Source organism: Hippoglossus hippoglossus, chromosome 23, assembly GCF_009819705.1.
Source record: "Hippoglossus hippoglossus isolate fHipHip1 chromosome 23, fHipHip1.pri, whole genome shotgun sequence".
NCBI classification, from domain to species: domain Eukaryota; kingdom Metazoa; phylum Chordata; class Actinopteri; order Pleuronectiformes; family Pleuronectidae; genus Hippoglossus; species Hippoglossus hippoglossus.
Genome location: NC_047173.1, coordinates 16,758,130 through 16,776,247, shown reverse-complemented (window position 1 = coordinate 16,776,247; position 18,118 = coordinate 16,758,130). Strand labels below are relative to the sequence as shown.

The 18,118-nt window shown below is 43.5% G+C and overlaps 1 protein-coding gene across 1 annotated transcript in view; it reads left to right on the top strand.

Moving 5' to 3' along the window:
* Positions 1 to 669: 669 nt before the first annotated feature.
* abcc9 (ATP-binding cassette, sub-family C (CFTR/MRP), member 9) overlaps positions 670 to 18,118 on the top strand; it is a 31,940-nt gene continuing 14,491 nt past the window's right edge. Inside the window, exons 1-21 of the mRNA XM_034577619.1 lie at positions 670 to 853; positions 4,005 to 4,173; positions 5,016 to 5,157; positions 5,423 to 5,544; positions 5,719 to 5,885; positions 5,993 to 6,094; positions 6,280 to 6,420; positions 6,500 to 6,682; positions 7,982 to 8,146; positions 8,260 to 8,415; positions 8,496 to 8,630; positions 9,010 to 9,172; positions 9,263 to 9,303; positions 9,438 to 9,580; positions 9,931 to 10,039; positions 11,289 to 11,396; positions 14,473 to 14,545; positions 15,334 to 15,439; positions 15,850 to 15,888; positions 16,569 to 16,607; positions 17,999 to 18,100. Coding sequence (XP_034433510.1) covers positions 4,008 to 4,173; positions 5,016 to 5,157; positions 5,423 to 5,544; positions 5,719 to 5,885; positions 5,993 to 6,094; positions 6,280 to 6,420; positions 6,500 to 6,682; positions 7,982 to 8,146; positions 8,260 to 8,415; positions 8,496 to 8,630; positions 9,010 to 9,172; positions 9,263 to 9,303; positions 9,438 to 9,580; positions 9,931 to 10,039; positions 11,289 to 11,396; positions 14,473 to 14,545; positions 15,334 to 15,439; positions 15,850 to 15,888; positions 16,569 to 16,607; positions 17,999 to 18,100 — 2,402 coding nt within the window. The 5' untranslated portion in view covers positions 670 to 853; positions 4,005 to 4,007. The remainder of the gene's footprint in view (positions 854 to 4,004; positions 4,174 to 5,015; positions 5,158 to 5,422; positions 5,545 to 5,718; positions 5,886 to 5,992; positions 6,095 to 6,279; positions 6,421 to 6,499; positions 6,683 to 7,981; positions 8,147 to 8,259; positions 8,416 to 8,495; positions 8,631 to 9,009; positions 9,173 to 9,262; positions 9,304 to 9,437; positions 9,581 to 9,930; positions 10,040 to 11,288; positions 11,397 to 14,472; positions 14,546 to 15,333; positions 15,440 to 15,849; positions 15,889 to 16,568; positions 16,608 to 17,998; positions 18,101 to 18,118) is intronic.

Below are 18,118 nucleotides of genomic sequence, written 5' to 3'. Positions count from 1 at the left end.
TAATATAACGTAAATATGAGAATTAAATCCCACTTTTTCAAAGAGAGACTTAGAAATTCTACACACTGCACCTTTAATATTTCTTACTATCATATTTGAAAAAAGTCATATTGATAATAATATTAATATTCTTAATACCTCCACAATGTTTTGTTAGATTTTCAATCTCCTGCTTCTGAAGCTCATTTTGAGAGTTTTTGAATGAACAGCGCCCCCTTCCTGTTTGCTGCTGTAAATATATCAAATGTGCTTCAAAATCAAATGCAGCTCAGGTTCGAAAAGTGTTTTAATAGAAACAATTTGTCATATGTATTATATTTCTAAGCTGCACCTGTTAAAACGGACCGTCTCAATCATCTGAGAGATCTGGACAGAGACTTGTGTCACATTTGATATTAAAATGCATTGAGCTCATTCTGCAGAATCCTGGATTTCCAGCCTGTGACTCTGCTCCAGTTCAGATCCTCAGATGATATTTCATATCTTTTATATTGAAACGGATCCTCACACGGTTTCTGCTGCAGCTGCACGAGTCTAACTGCACATTTAGAAAATAAAAGCTCGGTTCTGCTTATTCGGCTTTAATTTGACCTACATTCTCCTCTTGATGTTTTCATGCATGAGGAGAAATGTGTCGTGGATACAGCCTCCAGATCCGTGCGTGTGCGTGCGTGTGTGTGTGGGTGTGTGTGTAGCTGCAGCGCCATATCACCACATCTGACGTGAGGACACTTCATGTGTTTCTCGGTGGTTCCTGTCCCCGGTTCTTCAGCAGAATCCTGCACCGGAGAAACGAGTCGATCAGCGGACGTTTGAGCGGAGGACGAGCCCAGCACCGTGCACCACAGGCCGGGTAAGGCTTCTCCTCCCCCCCCCTCTCTCCTCCACAACCAGGCGACCGCATCTCGGCGACGTTTTCAGTTCAGTGCCCTCCATGTGAAAGACACGGAGCCCGAACCAGACTCCGTAGAACAAACTCAACATTCAAAGACTTTTGACTCTGAGTAAAAGTTTTCATCATTCAAAATGCGACTTAATGTTGAATACGAATCAACAAATGATAAATCCACACTTCGGCTCTAACGAAATCCACCGTGCACGTAGATTTTTTATCAAAACACGAGCTTGATTCACGATGCACTCTGTCGCGGTTAACGATGGATGCGGTCGCCTGTGGTGGAATGAAGCTGCTGGAAATGTAGGCGGGACAGTTCAAAAAGTTGAAAGTTTTACTGGATTATAACCTTTTACGTTTTTCTTGTCTATGCCGAATACAAGAATGGAGTCTCGCTAATTTAATGAAATACATTAAGAGACGTGTCACGAGTGGTTACATTTGTCTACACGTGTAAAAACCTTTTAATATACGTGTTTTCTAATGGAGTTTGGTTTACCACAAGACAAGGTGACAATCACAGTGTAGCTCCTCGATATGTGAAAAGCACGAGATCGGTTTATTATTGCTTCATTGATTCCTTATTAATATTTTTTGAGTTGCAACATATAACAATGACAACACATGCAGCTGTGCAGGATCGTGCTCGTGTCAGATAACCACGTATTTAATGCAAAAAACAAAGCGCGTTCACGTGACAACCCTTCATCCTCTGTGATGGTTTTAGGTCGTGAATGAAATCTGCTCCACAGACTGTAAATCAGTTCAAATATTAATACACGTGTGAAACTGTTATTTTCAAAAACAAGCATTGTTTAATAAGCATTCATATTTAATAGTGTTATAAATATAACCGGCTCTTTCAATATTTAAAAGCTTCAATCATGTCTTGTAAAATATTGATCATCTGACTTATTTAATACATTTTCTTGTGTTTTGCTTTTAAAAACATAAAATCTTCAAAAGTTGAAATCTGAAAGTGATGAGGTCACACTGGGGGGGCATGACGTCAGAGCTGTGACCAGGTGAGGTGACTTGTGTGTCAGTGACATGTCAGTTGGTGAAGGAGCCCATAATAAACCTCCTCCTCCTCCTCCTCCTCCTCCTCCTCCTCCTCCTCCTCCTCACTGGTACAAGTTTGGAAATATGAGAAGAGCGTTGGAGTGAGATAAAGTTTCCCAAGCTGTTAGCGGAATTAATAACTTTCATACTTTCAAAATAAAGTAATTTTCTGCGGGACGAGGGAGAAAACCCAGTCATGTGAACAAACAATAGATTTAAAGTTAAATGAGGTATTATTTAAGTTCACAACATGTAAGTACACAAGCAACATAGTGCAGTCAAAGGCACAGGGTAGACAGGATACTGGTATTTTTGTTGATTGATGAAATACTAACTGTTTTTTAAAGTACTGCTGATTATCTACTTCATTTTGTGACGTGTAAACATTTACATTAAGTTAATGAACTCCCTCATTATGTCCGTCAGTTGATATATTATGATATAGATTTTAAAAAGTGTATACATCTGCATTGTATAATCTGAGAACTGCACTTTGATTTTACTGGGTTTATTTCGGCTCTAAACAGAAGTTTTTGTTTCCGCTCTTCATCGTGTCGTCGTCTCAACGAAGAGAGTAAAACTCTGAGTGTTTTATTGTGAAGAGCTCAGCAGGAGCCTCCTGCCTCGTTCCCTGCAGTTTGACCTGATGTGGCAGCAGAATGCAGAGCAGCTGATTCTGTTACCAGGCTAAAAATAATCCACTTTTCTCTGCTCACTTCTTCTCACTGTGAAATTCTTTCTTTACTCCTCTTCCTCCTTCTCTCTGTTTTCTGAAGAAAACCTGTTTTCAAGGAATGAGTCACTGAGGATTATTACTTTTCTCTGAGGTGAGAAACTTCATGTTGTCAATTTAAACTTAACTTGTGTGTAAATTAGCTTTTTAACGTCTGTGTGAGCCAAGTGTTTTAAAATGTTTTTATTTTGGCAGGTGTTGTTTTAGTAAAAGCTTAAAGAACATTTATCTTTTTTAATTTAAATTTTAGTTTCAGCAGCAAATCCATGTTTCCACCAGTTTTAAACCAAATTAAATTATCCACATTTTTGTTAAATCAAAAGACGTTTAATAGAAATCAATGTCTTTGACCGGAAGTAAAAGTAATATTGTTGTTGTAATTTTCTCGTTTTACAACACTTGTCGTCTGCTTCATTTCTGGAATTTATAATATCAATGTTCCCAAGATTTCATGTTGGAGTAAAACTATTTTAACGTCATCAGAAATATCTATAACTTAATAAACGTGTTCAACTGAGAAGGCATCTCTTGACCAAACAAAGATGTCCGACAGACGTAGCTGTTCCGGTTGTCATGTTTGTTTTGGTTTAACATGTCGCCTCAATGATGACTCGTAAAAAAATTATAATATTCTACTTATCTGTACAATGTCGGAAAACCTTCGTGCAAGGCAACAAATTGAAGATATTGAAACAAAAAAAATCCCATGTCAATAAAATAAGTATTTGTAAGTAGTTGGAATCAGAAAATCTTTACTTCCAAGTATCGGCATTGGCCTCAAATATCAGTCGGGCTCTAGTAGAGACTTATTGATTATGTAAAACGACAGATCAATATTTTCAGATCTTGATGTTGTTGTTTGAAGCTTCTCCCTTGAACAGTTTGAACGTTCAGCTCATCTCGTCCGTCTGTGACGTTAGAATCAGCTCCGAGCTCTGAACAGTTAATCAAAGAACGACCTGAGTCTCCTGGAACTCGAGTCTCTGCTTCGGAACAACTGTTAATGACGTGTTTCCTTCCACACACACGTGTGTTCACCTGAATGCACCATGAGCTCGGGGCCGTGCGGCTGTGACACGGCTCTCATGCTTGAATCTGAGCCTCGTGTGTGTGTGTGAGAGAGTGTGTGTGTGTGTGTGAGAGAGTGTGAGTGTGTGTGTGTGTGTGAACTTGAATGTGACGGGATCCGTTTTCCAAAGGTCGAGTCGAAGCCCCGGCAGCGAGCGAGCTGTTTAATGACAAACTGAATTCACATCCAGGTCTTTTAACTTCTGAGAATAATAATCGTGATTGAATCTGTGTTTTCCCCCGGAGGTCATGTTGCGGCCGGAGGACGAGGGCTTGTCGTTTTGCGGCAACAACGTCAGTGGCGAGGCCTACAGCGTGAGCGGGGGGGTGCTGAACAATGGCTGCTTCGTGGACGCTCTCAACCTGGTTCCTCATGTGTTCCTGCTCTTCATCACCTTCCCCATCCTCTTCATCGGTGAGTAAGAACATAAAACAGATAGTTGTTCTGACCAGCTGCTGTCGGTGGATCAGTGTGTTATGGATCAGAACAAAGTTCACAGAGGAGTTTGTGAGTCTCTCATGACTCAGTCTGTGTTGTGTGTGTGTGTGTTCGGTCTGTGTTGTGTGTGTTCTGACAGATGTTTAAAGTGTTTCCTGCTTTAGCCTCTTAAAGCTTCACCTTCTCTGCGGGAGCGTCTCAGACGTGAGCGCAGCTGTCGGACTAATGCACAGTTCAGGATCTTTACTCATGAATTTTTTAATGCAAGTGATTATCACATATCGGGAGTAGTGCACTTGGTTTTCTGTTTGTTTGTGTCCTGGCTCAGTGCCCACAGCCGAGGCTGCCCCAGTGCATGCTGGGATAGACTGCAGCCCTGTGTGACCTTTGTATGATGAGAGTAGAAGACGGATGGATAATAATTCTGCTGTTTCTCTATATGAGCTAGTTAACAATATTCATTTCATAAGAGATTCAAAAGGATTCAGATTCAATAAGATGCATTTAAACAACAAAAAAACCGCTGAAATCATGTGACTTCCTGTCGACTGGTGAGCGAAGCAGATGTGCTACTGACATACATACACACACACACACACACACACACACACACACACACACACACACACACACACACACACACACACACACACACAGTGTGAACATTAAGCAGCTTTGAGGAGCAGTTAAGTTTGGATTAGTGAGTTCAGTGATCCGGTCGAGACCCGACTGTTCCTGCAGGAAATGGTGAATGAAACTGTAACAAACAAAACCATAAAGAGAATATGAAGAGAAATACATTATGGTCTGTTTGTCAGGTTGGGGAAGTCAAAGCTCGAAGGTCCAGATCCATCACAACACATGGCTTCATTTCCCCGGACACAACATGAGATGGATCCTCACCTTCTCGCTGCTGTTCGTCCACGTCTGCGAGTTCGCAGAAGGCATCGTCTCCACCAAGTGAGACCCCCCCCCCCCCAAAGATACATGTTGTATTTACACAGTATTATGTTATATTATGTTATTATTAGAAGTATTTTCACCTGTTATTCACTGACTTCCTGTAATATGTATCATACATGAAACACAGTTTTGTCAGAATGGACATGCTCCACCTCATTGTGTGCACGTCCTGACAAACACGACACCTCATGTCTTATTGTGTTGTTTTTTAACAGTTGGAAAACTTTTTCACATCGTCTCCGGTTTTTATTTTGTCTTTTAGGACGATGGACACAAACAACCTGCACCTGTACATGCCTGCGTTCATGGGTTTTGTAGCCGCGACGACGTCGGTGGTTTATTACCACAACATAGAGACGTCCAACTTCCCCAAACTGCTGCTTGGTGAGTGTTTAATTACTTTATCTCAGGTGTTTAATAATCCACTGGCTTTTGTCCGTATTTATTTAGGGGCAGTGATTAAATGCACGAAATGCAACGCACCTTAAAAACTGCACAGGCACATTCATATTGTAACATGCAACATCACATTATATAACGTGTGTTTTCCCGGGACAGTTCTTTTCATTTACTGGGTGTTGGCGTTCATCACCAAGTCCATCAAGCTGTGGAAGTATACAGAGTACAACGTGGGACCACGGCACCTGAGGTTCTGTATCACAGCTCTGTTGGTGATCCTGTACGGACTCCTGATGGGCGTGGAGGTCAACGTCATCAGAGTCAGGGTGCGTGAACCTGAATACGCTCAAACGTGTCGAATGCAGCAAGAGGAATAATGGCGGTGCTTGTAAACCAATAGATGATTCTCATGTGTCCTTGTGTCTCCCTGTAGAAATACGTGTTCTTCGCCAACCCTCAGAAGGTGAAGCCACCGGAAGATTTGCAGGATTTGGGCGTTCGCTTCCTGCAGCCGTTTGTCAACTTGCTCTCCAAGGTGCTGGGCAAAGTTTTAGATTTTTAACATCCTGGGTCAACAGAGTATATTCATATCCAATATTTATGTGACAGCCAAACCTAATGTTAATGTCTCATATAGAACTTTGGCTTTGACTATGGTTTTTAGAGCGATTCCTTGTAACTGAGCCAAAACAATGATCCGAATTCTTGGCACATTTTTAGGCGACATACTGGTGGATGAACCCTCTCATCATGGGAGCCCATAAAAGGCCGATAGAGCTGAGGAAGATCGGCAAGCTGCCCATCGCCATGAGGGCGCTCACCAACTACCTGCGGCTCAAAGACGCCTACGAGGACCAGAGGGTGAGCAGATGGAGACGATCACCTGATCTCCCTCCAGCTCAAAGCTTTATGTTTTCAGCTTCTCTCTCTCTCCACGCAGACAGCGGAGGATCCGAATCAATCCCCGTCGATCTGGCGCTCCGTGTACCGAGCATTCGGACGTCCCATCCTGCTCAGCAGCACCTTCCGCTACCTGGCCGACCTGCTGGGCTTCGCCGGGCCACTCTGCATCTCCGGCATCGTGAAGAACATGGAGGTCGACAACGACACGTCACAAGTGACGGTGGGTGGGACTCAGCTGAACCCAACTAGACGGCGTCTGGACCAAACAAGGGAGACGTGCAGATAATATTCATTCATATAAAATATCCATTCATCCCCTTTGGCTCGATTAATGTTGCAAAAGAACCACAGTGTTTACATTCGATCATTTTATTATAGTTTAACTGCAAATTAGTACAACGTCATCTGACACACACACACACACACACACACACACACACACACACACACACACACACACACACACACACACACACACACACACACACACACACAGATGTGTTTTCTGCCTATTAGTGATGATGTCAGGAGCCAGCCAATCAATGACTCACTCCCAGTGTGATGTTACAGAGGCGTTGGTCACAATCATCATGTCAACACCTGTGTGTGTGTGTGTGTGTGTCTGAGTGAGTGTGTCTCTGTGTGTGTCTGTGTGTGTGAAGGAGAAGCTGTATCTGACATGCCTGTAATGTCGTAATGCGCTGGGTGTTGACATCACGCACACAGGACACACACAGGAAAAAACACAGGCGTCGGACACGCCCACAGTCGAGCATTAACACACACACGTGTGAGTCCAGCAAATTAAACGTGTGCTTTATAAATAACTATAAGTTTTGTAAATGGACTCAATTCATCCGCGTTGATTTGGCTCAACATTTCAAAACCGACATTTCAAGTATCAGCAGCTGGAGCAACGTCTGAGTTATCACTCATTCATCCTCTAATAGAGAGGGAGGTGAGACGGAGAGAGAACAGACTCGTTTACACACCAGGTCCATTTGGCAGCAGAAGAGACGCTGGCAGAGCCGATCTCAAACATCCACTCGTCTCAGACCCGTTCTCCTCCAGAGGCAGAGCTGCTGCTTCTGGATATCTCCCCCCCCCCCCCCCCCCCCCTCGGCCCGACGTGGCTCCAGTTGATGTTGAGTGCGAGCTGTTGTCGGCTGCGTGCGTCTGGTGAAGTGGACTTAATGGGCAGCGGAGAGACAGAGCAGAGCCCGGCTGCATTTCTGAGTGACACGGAAAAGTTTCCCACTCGCTTCACACTCTGGGTCCGATGAGAACAGAGGGAGGCCCTGCAGAGCGTCACAGCCACACTGTACATATTCATATATAGAGCGACCAGTGGGATATAGGGAACTGGAACACATCAAAAATATGTTTTTGCCTTGTGAACACAACATCTCAGGGACATCGTGAGGAAATGCTTTAAAATATGTCACAAATCTTCACTTGGACTCACAGATTAACTGATTGGATTTATGTGTTCAACGTGTTTGCTGTGTGTGTTTTGCAGGAATCCTACTTCGGCGTCCCCTTCATGTCCTCCGCTAAGCTGCTGCAGAACCCGTCCGTCCTGGCCGTTCTGCTCTTCCTGGCTTTAATCCTGCAGAGGACCTTCTTACAGGCCTCGTACTACGTCAGCATAGAAGCTGGCATCAACCTGCGCGGAGCCCTGCTGGTGAGTGACACATCAGCGGGGGGGTAGTGTCGCCCCCGTTAGGCACATGTACGTGTTCTTTCTTAACACAGGGATTAAAATCAACGACATTCTCCTGTTTTCTCATTGATCAGGCGATGATTTACAACAAAATCCTGCGTCTGTCCACCTCCAACTTGTCCATGGGCGAGATGACACTCGGGCAGATCAACAACCTGGTTGCTATAGAGACCAACCAGCTGATGTGGTTCCTCTTCCTCTGCCCGAACCTTTGGGCCATGCCCGTTCAGGTGGGAGGTTTATTTTAAATCTCCTGATGAACAGTAGTGATGTTTGTGTGAAGACTCATCTCCTCTTCCCTCTGCTGCAGATCGTGATGGGAGTGATCCTGCTCTACTATTTATTGGGCTATAGCGCGCTGGTGGGCGCGGCCGTCATAGTTCTGCTGGCGCCGATACAATACCTCATCGCCACCAAGCTGGCGGACACGCAGAAGATCACACTAGTAAGAAGTATAGCAACATTGTTTTGATATACATCATATTTCATGGTTGGTGGTCAAAGGTCAAGGTAACGCTGACCTCTTGTAACTTCACAAAACGCTTTTTTTTGCCTTGTGAACATGTTGTTTTAATAACGCCTCAAGAGAATCCTTTCAAATTTAGCACAAATGTTCACATAGACTCGTGGATTAACTGATTAGATTTTGGTAGTTAAAGGTCATGGGGACCTGGTTTTGGCCTCTTGAACACGATATCTCAAGTCTGTGTTTAGGGAATTTCTTCAGATTTTTACCAGATGTCACTTAGACCCAAAGATGACTGGATTAGATTTCAGTGGTTTAAGGGGAAAGCGACCTCGTATGAATCTGTCGTCTCTTTCAGGACCACTCCACCGATCGTCTGAAAAAGACCACAGAGATCCTGAAGGGTATAAAGATGCTGAAGCTCTACGCCTGGGAGAACATCTTCTCTGACAGCGTGGAGGAGACGAGGGGCAAAGAGCTCACCAGCCTCAGGACCTTCGCCTTCTACACGTCCATGTCCAGTAAGACGGAGACATTGGTCTGGAGTAGTACTTTGTTATCTCACTGGTAAAATGTGAAAGTAAAATGAAACCGTTTTTCTCTGCGTGCAGTTTTCATGAATGCTGCGATCCCCATTGCTGCCGTTCTATCGGTAGGACAGTTATACTTGTTTTACTCATATCTAACTTTCTGCTTTCTACAACCACACTATAATTTGTCAATATCAATAACGTGTTCCTGAACACGAGAGAGCGACGGTAACGTTTAAATCCCGTCGTCCCGTAGACGTTTGTGACTCATATATTCCTGGATGGAAGCGTGCCCAGTCCTTCTAAGGCCTTCGCAGCCCTGGCGCTGTTCCACATCCTGGTCACTCCGCTCTTCCTGCTCTCCACCGTGGTGAGGTTCGCTGTGAAGGCTCTGGTCAGGTGAGTGCTGGTGGAGGAGTACGTCTAAAAATAACCTCTGTACAAGCTGCTGCGTCTTTTTGTGTTGATGCTTACTGTAAATTGTAAAACTCTTAATGGTAAAGCTGCTCTGACAGAGAGAGAGAGAGGGAGAGAGAGAGAGAGAGAGAATATGGATCTGACTAAACAAGGAAAGTGGATGAGACTCTAAATCTAATTAAAGGAACATGGAAGAAACTTGACGGCAGTGAAGAGAAACTTTAAACTCCTCAGAGATTACTGGTATCATCACAATTACACTTATCTCTGTGTGTGTGTGTGTGTGCGTGTGCGTGTGTGTGTGTGTGTGTGTGTGTGTGTGTGTGTTGCAGTGTCGAGAAGCTCGGTGACTTTCTTCAGAGCGACGAAATTGGAGACGACAGCTGGAGAAACGGAGACATGTCCATTCCCTTCGAAGCAGGAAAAAAAAACCTCGGGATGGTGAGTCTCAGTGATTCCAGATCAATCGAATTGAGCATTTTTATTTGGGGAATGAGTCGTCAGGTTTCATTTTACAGCTAATTTAGGTGAGATCTCCCAAAACCATCATGTTTAGACTTAATCTGCTCATAGTGTAGGGTGTATTTTTGATATTTTATAACATTTAAATACAGGTTTCATCACTGATATATGTATAAGCAGCAGTTACCCTGAACACACGAACCCTTATCCTCTGCACGAATGATTTTCACATTCACTAGAGGCAAAGGACGACAACTTTTTCTCCTCAAAGCATCAAACATCTCACCCATGAACTTAAAGTCGATACTTGAATCTGCTGCGTAGATTTATGTTCCTCACTTGAGGTGTGAATGACGAGCAGTTTACATTAAATGACATCTGGCTTGTTCGGACCCTGTAAAGTGTAAAAAATAGATCCAAACAATTATCCTGAATTTAAAACAGACGACGTTAACAAAGAACACTGAGGGTGCCAGGAAAACGCTTTAAGGTTTCCTTGGTTTGGATCAATGAGGTGTGCCAGACGACACGCGCACATTCCTTCCGTGTGACACCAGGTGACTCGTGTCGTTTTCCGTCTCGGCCGGTTCAATAGGGGGTTTACGGACGTTGTATAATACGGTGTATACCCAGACTCCGGCGGAGACGAGACCCTAACGAGCAGCGAGCGGATCCTCCGAGGAACATTCAGGCAGAACAACTGTGAACAGCAGCTTTTAAGAGATTCTTTTATCTCATTTGAGCCATAAAAACAGTGTTTTAAAGACACTTAAACAATAATATATTCTTCTTTCTGGTTTACTAGGATAAGAAAATGTACAGAAGTTGTGCACAAGTGGAGAAAAACACACATTTGTTCCACAACCCACAAGTTAAAGCTCTGAACATTTTAGATCATGATTTGTGGTTCAGGTCGGCTGTGATCGGCTTCTCGCTCGATGTCCGTGCACATATCTTAAAGTCAGAAGTAGAAGAAATAACAAGACTTCACTTAAAGGGCGGGTGACTCGTGGGTAAAAAAGAAACAGAGTAATGTTGCAGCAGTGGGATTAAATACTTTGGGGAATCTTTTATCAGAGGGAACCTCCGCGCTGTTTCTCTCCCCAAGGAACCGAAGCGGATGCAGGAAAGTCTTTACTTTATTACTTATTTCTAACTTCAAATCTTTCCTTTTGTCTCCCCCCCCCCTCACTCCTCTCCCCCGCCTCGTCCTTTTGTCCCTCTCAAGACCAAAGCCATCAACAGGAAGCAGCCGATGCGCTACCAGATGGACAACTACGAGCAGCCGAGCAGGCGACAGATGAGGCCCTCGGAGACGGAGGATGTGGCTCTAAAGGTCAGGGTCAAAGTGGACATGTAGGGGAATGACCTGAGGCGGACAGGGACACGTATACAGTATGAAACCTTAAAGACACTGAAGGGGATGAGTTGGTAGCAGTGGAGAGGGCGTAGAGAAATATTCTGCTTATTTTTATGGATTTGGACGTAGGAGGTGATTAGAGACGAGGACCCGAGAGGAAGAACCAGCTCTGTAAACTAAGAAGTGACGTCCTGGGGGATTTTCAGTGCGAGACACTGAGCGGTGCTGAGGTCGTTGAAGAGAAGATTCAGGAGCGATGAACTTCCCTCACGGCTGCTCGGCTGTTTTACAGACCGGAGCAGAGACCAATGAGTCACCTGATCAGAGGTAGATCAACAGAAGCTGATTATTTTACAGAAGAAAGTAACAGCAAGATATGAAAGGACATTTTTCATTTATTACTGATTTAAAAGAAAGAATATCAGATTTTTTTAAAGGGGAAGATCAGTTTGAATCACAGCTAAATCATCTTGATCGCCCCCTGGTGGCCTGCTCCAGTTTGGTGTAGTCCTTATCACTCTGATAAAAATGGACTGAGACGTCGTGATTGACAGCTGAGACTGACTCACGATTGGTTGAGCAGGACCTCGACGCCACAAACAAGTTTATCTGATGTAACTCAGCTTTAACAGAAGTCTGACAATCGCCCGTAGAGAAGAAAGTGGTAAAGAAATCAGATATTTGCTCATCACCAGTCAAACGTGGGCGTTCCTCTCTATTCTTATCAGTCACTTCCCTCCATCAGCAGCTGCTTCACATCCCCAGTGTTTCCTCACTCTGCGTGTGTGGGATCATACATGTGACGTGTGCTTCTGTAAATGCGTGTGCGTGGACGCAGGAAGTGTAGAAGTCACACGAGAACACGTTGCCCCTCGAAAGGTCTTGTGAATTTCTCCAGCATTCTCTCAGCCCCTCAGCGAAGCCGCTCTTCCGGTCTCATCCCTGCGGAGCGACGCTACCGACCAGACACTCGTCTGTTAATTAGAGAGAGAGACAGAGAGAGACAGAGAGAGACAGAGAGAGAGACAGAGAGAGACAGAGAGAGGACAGAGAGAGACAGAGAGAGGACAGAAGACACAGTGTGACCACAACAGAACACAGTGTTTAAGTTCAGGACTTTACCGACTCATGAAGATACGCATCTGTTAAAGAAAATCACTTTTTCTTACACATTATATCAGCAGAAGTATGTGGACACAGAAATATTACATCCAGATGTGATTGATAAACAATCGTTGTTTGTTTCGTCCCATCCATCAACATGGTGGATGCAGGGTTTATGACGCATACTGCAGTCAGCCACCAGGGGGCGATCAAGAGGATGAAAGCTCTTAGTTTTTATATTAATCTTTTATCCTCTGCCAGAATCAGAATTGAGGTTTATTGCCAAGTATGTTTCCACAGACGAGGAATTAGCTCTGCTGTGTTTGTACGAAGTACAAATATAGAAAGTAGTAAAATTTGGGCTGAGCAATAAAACAATATGATCGCAATATAATTTACATTAATAGCCATATAACAAAAGTCTGATATACATCACATTATATACACAGTGAGGAGGTTTAACACAAAACTTATAGACCTCAGATTTGTAAAGTTTAAAACACAACTTTCACTCAGGAGCAAAATCATCTTTAAACTTAAAAGAAATAATAATAATGTGACATTTCTCCTGATAATTATTTTCATCGACTGAAATGAACATTTGTATCTTCATCTGTATCTTTCAGCCTTATTTATAAACCGTTCACGACCACATCCTCTGACTTCCTGTTTTACTTATTTTCTTTTGCTTTAAGAGCCGTGACCCTCGTCTTTTTACATTCTCCCTCCTCTTCCTCGTCTCCCCCTCTTCTTTCTTTTGATCATATCTAATCGCTCTCTCCATTTTGTTTTCCCAATGGGTAGGTCTGTCGTTTAAATCACTCAATATAAGAAAACCAGACAAATACAAAATCGAATTAACACTCTAATATTCATATTCTGGTGTTTTGTTCTCAGATTAGACCCTTGACCAGTTTTGAATCTTCAATGAGTCTTGTGAAGGTTTCACCGAGGTTCAGAGATGTTCTCTGGACGTCTTCTGGGATGTGTGACGGGACAAAGCAGCGGCCGAGTGGAGGATGTGAGGATCCTCAGATAGAATAAACATTAAACAAACAAATAAATGCAGCAGAAGGGAGGAATGTAAACGCAGCACGGGCAGGAAGCCGCCTGACAGATCGCTGCTCTGGGATTAGACAGAGTCACATGCTTCTTTCAGACTGGGAGGATTTTCCCTGGGAGATGAGAGGAAGTGATGCAGTTCAAACTGAAGCCTATAAATCACATGCTGGTTAATATTAATACAGTGTAATATTATAATAATCACTCAGCTTGTCTCTGTAGTTTGAGAGATAAGGTTTTCAGGGTTATTATTTCACTTCATCTTCAATTACGGGGACGTGTAATTAATTCTGTCGTACTTGACATTGGTCAATTTTAAATTTCTTTCATTATTGTATTAAAAAGTCTTTAAAGTCTTAAATTTCACGAGTGATGAAGAAAAATGTGAAGAAAATCAAAAGTCCTGAATGGAGATCTGTTAATTAGGATTGCAGATAATTGCAGTAGGTTAATTATTATTCTAACCTGTCATATAATTACTCTGGACCCTCTGGTGAATCCAGAACTGACCCTGGATCAGAGCTTTGCTGCCCTGATGAAGTAAAAAGGTTGAATAAATAGCTGGACCTCAGCATCTGTCCCTCTTGTGTCATGAACTCTGAGAAAAGCATCACAGGACGACGCTCGGTTTCCAGTGGAACCACGAGCACAGTGTGTGTCCCTGCTTGTGTAACGTAGTGTCTAACTGCAGTGAGCGGGGGGGGGGGGGGGGTTCTTAAACTCTAGGTCAGGACACAAACTGGATCACGAGCTTCACTCGGACGGATCCACACGTCACGTGCTGCAAAAGCGGAAATTTACTGTGAGAATAACTGAATCTGCAGCTTCAGTTTTAAGATGTTTTATGAGATTTTGAATGTCTCTTCGTCTCTCTCTGTCTGTTCAGGTGAGCAATGGCTTCTTCACCTGGGGAAGTAACCTGTCGACGCTGTCCGACATCAACATCCGCATCCCGACAGGTACGACCAATCAGCAGCCACGCAACCGAGGGCTCGGGTGAAAGATGAAGGTCATGAGAACGAGAATAAAGTCAAACTGAGGGAGGAGATCTGTTAGTTTTAAGTCGTGCATCGTGAATAACGTTGAAATGTCAAAAAATAAACGTGAAATTTCAAGATTTACCAAGATTCAAGATTTACCAACGTCGGCTCATGTTGGTAAAAGTGTGAATGAATCAAACAGACCTGCAGTGAGTGAAGGAGTCACTGTCACATGTCACTGAAGTGAAGTGTCAGGAGACAAGGTTATTTACAGGAGGCTGCCAACAGATGGACCATGTAGTGTCCACACACACACACACACACACACACACACACACACACACACACACACACACACACACACACACACACACACACACACACACACACACGTTGTACTCCAAACAACATGACACCAACACTTGGCAGATGAACAAATCCTGTTTGTGTCATAGTGTGAGACCCAGAAGGAGAAACGTGTGTGTGTGTGTGTGTGTGTGTGTGTGTGTGTGTGTGTGTGTGTGTGTGTGTGTGTGTGTGTGTGTGTGTGTGTGTGTGTGTGTGTGTGTGTGTGTGTGTGTGTGTGTGTGTGTGTGAGAGAGAGAAAATCAAGTTGTCCTTCAGAACGAGGATATTTTAGAAGTTTTTGCAGACACTTATTTGTTCATGAGGTTTATTTTAGTGTTAGGATTTCGGGTTTATTTAAATTTGTTAAATGTGAATTTCAATATGACGTTACTGTGAATTAACCTTTTCTCTTTCTTCAGGTCAGCTGACGATGATTGTGGGCCAGGTGGGTTGTGGGAAATCCTCCCTGCTGCTCGCCCTGTTGGGTGAGATGCAGACCATCGACGGGAGAGTCTACTGGAGCAAGTAAGAATCCCAGTAACACTGCTCACACACAGTATCACGTCTAAAACCAGGTTTTAATATCTTTTATAGCTTTTATCTCAGTACTTTCCTCTGAAGGATCAGGGGTCGGGGGGGAAATGTGTGTTTTAAAGCTGCCATTTTGACTTGAAATCACATGAGAAACTGCTGGGACGAGAAATGTGTCTCTTTTTTTATTTCTGTTTCCTGCTGCAGCTGCATTTTTATCTTAAAGGAAGTTGATATTCAATTCTCAAAGAAACAACATTAAAGATACAACATCAGGGCTGCACACTAACCTTTGCTATGTGTGCAGACCTGCACCTCTATTCACATGTCTGCCTGTACACTGGTCTACTTGTGTGTGTGTCTGTGTGTGTGTTTCCTCACTTCCTGCCTTCTTGCCGTATCAGGCTGCCTGAATGTCAGATGGTCCACGAGGGGAACATCAGGTACTTTCTCTCCGGTCTCTTCTTTCTGAAACAGAATCATTTCCACCGATTTTTATGTTTTAGCAGCTTAGACGAAAAAGTTGTGTATCATCAGGTTTAAGTAGCTTGAAGTGCGTTTAGTGAAAAGTAGAATTAAAGCCCTGAGAGAGACGAGGAAACGTCAGCAACTAGATGTGTATTGATTCTGAGGGAAATTCATCAGTAATAGATTTAGTCTTGTTTTTCCTGTATTAGCCTTTGAGAACTCACTGAATTTACTGAATCCTTTGACCCGGGTCATCATTACACACACACACACACACACACACACACACACACACACACACACACGCCCTGATGCTGATAACACACGAGTCATCACTGTGGAGGAAGCCATCAAACCTAATTACTGCAGACAGACGGTGACTGCATCTCCTCCGCTCTTCACTGGGTGGGAAGGTTAAACTGATTAACAGCTGGCAGACGAAGCTCATGTCTTCATTGTCTGGAGTCTGCAATGAAAACACTTGTGTCCCTTTTTCCCTCCGTCCTCCTTCCATCCTCTGTTTTTTTATTTCCTTGTCTCCGTGTCTCTGTCCCCCTTTTTACTTTTCTCGACCCTCTTGACTTTTTTCTCACGTGTTTATTTAAACGTACCCGCAGCTGAGACTCTCTCTAACACACTGACGTGATTTTGACAGTTGGTCAGAGACAGAGGAGTCTGACGGAGACATCAGGAGGTACACCGCTCTTCTTCCTCGCTCTTCTTCCTCGCTCTTCTTCCTCGCTCTTCTTCCTCGCTCTTCCTCCTCTGTCAGACCTGAAGTGACCCTTTGACCCCCTCATCCGAACTCCCTGCATCTTTTTTTAACTCCATTTCTCACATTTTACTCCCTGAGAAGAAAGTGCAGTTTTATAAAAAACGATTTGTCAGGCTGTCTCCGTGAACACACACATATGATCTGTTTTTTTATTGACTTATTAATCGTGTCTGTTTGGATTTGTATTTTTCACACTTCTTTAGTGCACAATAACTGTTTCATGAGACTAAGCTGATGGTCGACAGGCGTCGTTCACCCTGCAGGTCGTCAGTTCATCACAGGGCGGAAATATATTCTCATTGCGGAACGAGTTGTAAAAACTTTTCCCTCCAAAGTTGTTTCATTCTAAAGAGCTTTCATAGAATCGATGAGGTCAAAACATTTTGAATTTAACCATTGAAAGAGAAATAAACGAATAAATAAAAAGAATTTAGTTTGAAACAAATATAAATCATTTTCTGGATTATCTCTATAACATTTTTAAAGTTTTGTGTTCTTTTCCAAACACACTTATAAGTTGAAGGTGACCTCAGACCAGTTTGACACCGGTGCTAACCACTGCTCCACCGTGCCGCCCTGTTGTTCTGCCGAAGCAGCGTCACGTTCATATGTGTGTGTTCAGAAACATCAGCCTCCAGTGTGTGTGTGTGTGTGTGTGTGTGTGTGTGTGTGTGTTTGTGTAGTGAAGCCTCAAATATGTTGTTCTTAGTGTTGTTCTCAGATCAGACTCCCAGCAGAGTCGTCATCGTTCTTGTTTATGTTTGTGTTGGTGTTGCTGCAGCTGCTGTTGTGTTGTTGTTGTGTTACTGCGGTTGTGTTGATTTGCAGCTCATCATTAACCCATAAACCATCTTTATCTCCCATATCCGACAAAAAATATTTTCCATGTTGTGTTGGAGTTTGTGAGCTTTCAACACATAATCCTCCCGCTCCACCTCCTCCTCCTCCTCCTCCTCCTCTTCCTCCTCTTCCTCCTCTTCCTCATAAAGCTGAATGGAACAGAAGCACTGATCTGATATGTATTTTTCCTCCTGAACACTCGTCTTCAGGAAAGGGTGAAATGCTGAAAAAGAACATATGATAATGTATATGTTTATAGGTATATTATACAGTACAATATGAATACTAAATATATCTTTAGCTCAAACAAGAGACGTTGAAGACAAAGTAGAACATCACAGGATTCAGCTGTAAAGGTCGTGGAGGTGACCGGCGACAGAAGATCAGTGCTGCTGCTCCTGAGCTTTATGAAAACAGGACTCGTAGTTCTAACTCTGTCTCTTTGCCTCTGTTTCCCATGATGCATCCAGCAAGAACAGATACTCTGTGGCCTACGCTGCGCAGAAGTCGTGGCTGCTCAACGCGACCCTGGAGGAGAACATCACCTTCGGGAGCCCGTTCAGTAAACAGAGGTAGAATAACAAGATTCT